At 37.6% G+C, this 3,805-nt stretch overlaps 1 protein-coding gene across 1 annotated transcript; it reads right to left on the bottom strand.

Annotated features, from left to right (window-relative positions):
• Positions 1–1,571: 1,571 nt before the first annotated feature.
• AK88_05530 (uncharacterized protein) lies at positions 1,572–3,068 on the bottom strand (the record flags this gene model as incomplete). The annotated part of the gene is made up of 4 exons (XM_012483132.1): positions 1,572–1,716; positions 1,896–1,998; positions 2,142–2,667; positions 2,880–3,068. The coding sequence occupies 4 exons, from the start codon at positions 3,066–3,068 to the stop codon at positions 1,572–1,574; spliced, it is 963 nt and encodes a 320-aa protein (XP_012338555.1).
• Between the last annotated feature and the right edge of the window lie 737 nt (positions 3,069–3,805).

Here is a 3,805-nt window from a genome sequence, read left to right on the forward strand (position 1 = left end):
AAAAAACAAAAACAAAAGGAAAACGTCATAGTATTAAATTTATGTGTTGCAGAAACACACAAGCAGAAACGTGGAGAAGGAAAAAAAAAGGAAAGTGAGCACAATGGAAACAAAGGACACTCATTTTGTGCAAAGTGAACCATCCATTTATTAAAAATTAATATAAGAATATAAGCCAAATTGGCAAAAACAACTACATTATTGTATTCTTCTGTACCGCGAAAAAATGGGAATGCACGAAAAGTGAAATTTCAGCGTTGTGCTGGAAATGTATATGCCCCCGAAAAAAAGAAAAAAACGAACAAGTTAGAAAAAACACAGCCCGGTACAATGTTAGCATGACCGTTAACTCTGTGCAAATATCCTTTTCTTTCAACTTATGCGAATATTATTGATTAGGAGTAGTGTGAAATGTAAGAATAGAAAGTGGTTTCCTGTCGTTTATTAGAACGTGTAGGCAACCATGTAGGGTGTAGCATATGTGTGTACATAATTACATTTTGGGCTTGAATTATTGTGAAAGGGCGAAAAAAGCACACATTTCCATGTTGCAGGTGTAGGATTTCATGATGCAAACGGAAGCAAAAGTGAAAAACGCGACACTCTTGCTGTGTGTGTGCGGACAATGTTTGTTCCTACCTAGAGAAAGGATGAAATTATGACACACCATCTATTTTTCAATTGCACCTGAGTTGTTAACGTATGCCACTTTAAAATATGCTAAAGGACTTAGGGAATGGAAACTCCACGCTCCATTTATCCATTTTCCTTCCATAGTACAATATGGTCCAGTATTTCCTCTATTGGGAAATTTTCCATGTTCACGTTATTCATTGGCTAGACTCGGTAACTTTGTCTCGACAGAGCAGCCACAAGCTTCCCTTCCCCTTACACACTTTCACTGTGTTCGTACAGCACATATGGAGGAGCATTTGATATAATATATTATCTGTGTAAGTATGCCATGCTTTGTTTTCGTGGAAAGCTATCGCATATATTGACTTTCACAATTTGTAAGATATCCTCCTTTTTTTAAGCATATCAGAGGTAAGGTGTAAAGCCGTTTCATTTGGCAATGAGGAATTTTGTATACGCAGGAAAAAAATAAATCATCAATACGGAAGGAAACAAGAAAGGGAAAATGTGTTACATATTATAAGAATAGGCACTGTATGAATTAACTACGATGGACATTGTGTACTATATATGTTACACATATAGGATGTAACAAATAATTATTCGTTATATATGCATATATTTATATATACAGCATAAGAGAAGGACGCATCCTTTTTTTTTTTTTCCAATGCTTTGTCCTTTGATCATGTCTATGGACCAAATTATTACAGAAACAATCCGCATTATATATGCACACAACATATATATTAGGAAAAACGTAAACCATATTATAATGTAGAAAACGGAACTATAAAGCTAAATGCTATAAAGGAATAATAAGCCATATCATACAACATGTATGCAATATCAGTATGAGGGTCAATCTAAGAAAATATGTACAAGCATACTGTAACAGTGAACCTGCCTGCTGCAAGTGGCATACAGCAAGTTACTTATGGTTTGTTACGTGCTTCCGGTTTGTCGGGTACTTCTGATGATATTTTGTCTTTCAAAACCTTCTTCGGCACTTTTTCCTTCGCTTTCGATAGCAGCACCGGAATATCAGAAGTGACAACATACTGAGTATACCCATGCCACCTGCACCGGATGTCATGCCAATCCCAATTGCACACACAATGGTTTTCCAATTTCCAACGGCAGTTACCACCGCAGTTAACGCCCCAGGTTGAAACTGAAGTACACCCCAAAGGAAACCTCCTACAGCAACCAATATTATAGTATAAACCAAAATAGCCACAACGAAGAACTTGCTGTACCTATATATAATATATTTAGCCAATTTCCGTCTACTAAAGCCTCTTCCGGTTTTGACGTTAACTGCCTTATTCTGCTTGCCATGCTTTGTGCTTGCGGTGGTTCCTGTAAATTAGGCGTGTGGAATAGGATTCGATGAACATTTTATCCACAACGTGGCGTTTGTCTGTGGGGCGGAAAAATCGCAACATACAATTTCCGGAGAATTTATTTGTCTCCGTGTTTGCGCATATCCGCTTTACCTTTACCCGAAGATGCTTTCGGCTCCTGTTTCGTTTTTGCACTTTGTCCTTTATTTTGTAGGGATGGCGGCAATGATGCTTGTGCACCAACCTTCGAAAGGGATGTGCTAGACGTTGCAACTGCCTCGGCGACTGCTACATCGGCGGATAATGTGTCGTTGCTATCGACTTCTTCTTCCCGTGCATCATGTTGTATTTTCCACTTTCCATAATAATGCACTTGTTGTGGTACCTGGTACTCCACCATTTTCCATGCTTTTAGTATAGTTCCATCTTCCTCATCCTCCCATTGTGCGTCAGAATATATGCGTTTCGGGGAAAATGCATAGGCTTCTTCATAAGGTTCGTCGACATCGTCGTAGGCACCTTCATAGGTTTCTTCATCATCGTCATAGTGTTCGAATGCCATCGGATCTAATTCAAGCTCATCTTCTGATGGAAGTCGTTTTACCTTTGCTACACTGCGGGCACCTCTGGTATATACTTGTAATTGGGCCACATGTTCTTCGTGTCTGTCGAAGTCATCCGTATGCTGTAGAAAGGGGAAGCGAAGAGGAGTGGTGATGAGTTGAATTAATAATAGAATGGCAATGGAGAAAGGAACAAAGGGGAAGTAACAAGGGGAACGGAAAAAATATACATATAAATATTCGGGCATGTTGCGTACCGCATATATATAGCTGAGCACGAAACATTCCAGGCTACATCTATATGTGATCATGTAATGTTTCATACTGGGCTTACCGTTAAGCAGATCCAAGCAACAACAAAAAGGATAGCACCTGTTTTGGAGAAGAAGGACCGGTGTGCCTTTTTTCCATGCGTTTCGCCTTCGTCATTACCTGCGGAATGTGCTTTGCCATGTCGGAATTGCGACGCTCCTTGTGGAACGGCGCTGGATGTTGGTGTTGGTTTGTTGTTCGAGTGTACCATGTTGTTACGGATACTTATTTAAAACAGTAATGTACACGGGTAGTGTGCTTTTCGCTTTTCTTTTTTTAATACGCTACGCCTAGGAGGACATTATGCTAAAAAAAGAAAAAAAAGAAATTAGAGAAATGAATGAACACGAAATTTTTGCTTTCACGTCAGCATATAGCGCAGTATGAAAAGTGTCGTGCTTCTGTTTTTTTTTTTTTGTTTTCTCTGGATTGAGCTATATAGGATCCCGTTGTAATTTACTGTTCCATAAAAATTACATATACATAAATTTCTATTAATTGTGCGAAATGTAAAAAAAAATAAAAAAGCAACAAGGGGAATTAAGTCAAAATAAATTTATGTTACAACTAAAAATGAAATTATGCCAAAATGAACAAAAAAAAAACAAACAACAAAAATACACAGCAGATACATTCATTTGAGCTTTAGAAGAGGAAACGTCATTTTAAAATTTGAACAATGTGTGGGGGATTGAGTTGTAGGTTTTAGATGGAAAATGTTTCTTTTGTAACTGAAACGTTACATATATATATAGGAATATATGCAAGTTACGGCTTTATTGCGTTTATACGCTGCGCATAATACGCTGATGCATAAAACACTAGGTGCCTTAGTCAATTGTTTGCCACGAGAATGCGCTGAAATCCTTATTTTATAAATGGAGTTGTAAAAAATTTGTACTGCATGTAACATTATCGCAAAAAAAAAAAAAGTTTAATTCTAACTTA

This window comes from Plasmodium fragile (assembly GCF_000956335.1).
Source record: "Plasmodium fragile strain nilgiri unplaced genomic scaffold supercont1.152, whole genome shotgun sequence".
NCBI lineage: Eukaryota > Apicomplexa > Aconoidasida > Haemosporida > Plasmodiidae > Plasmodium > Plasmodium fragile.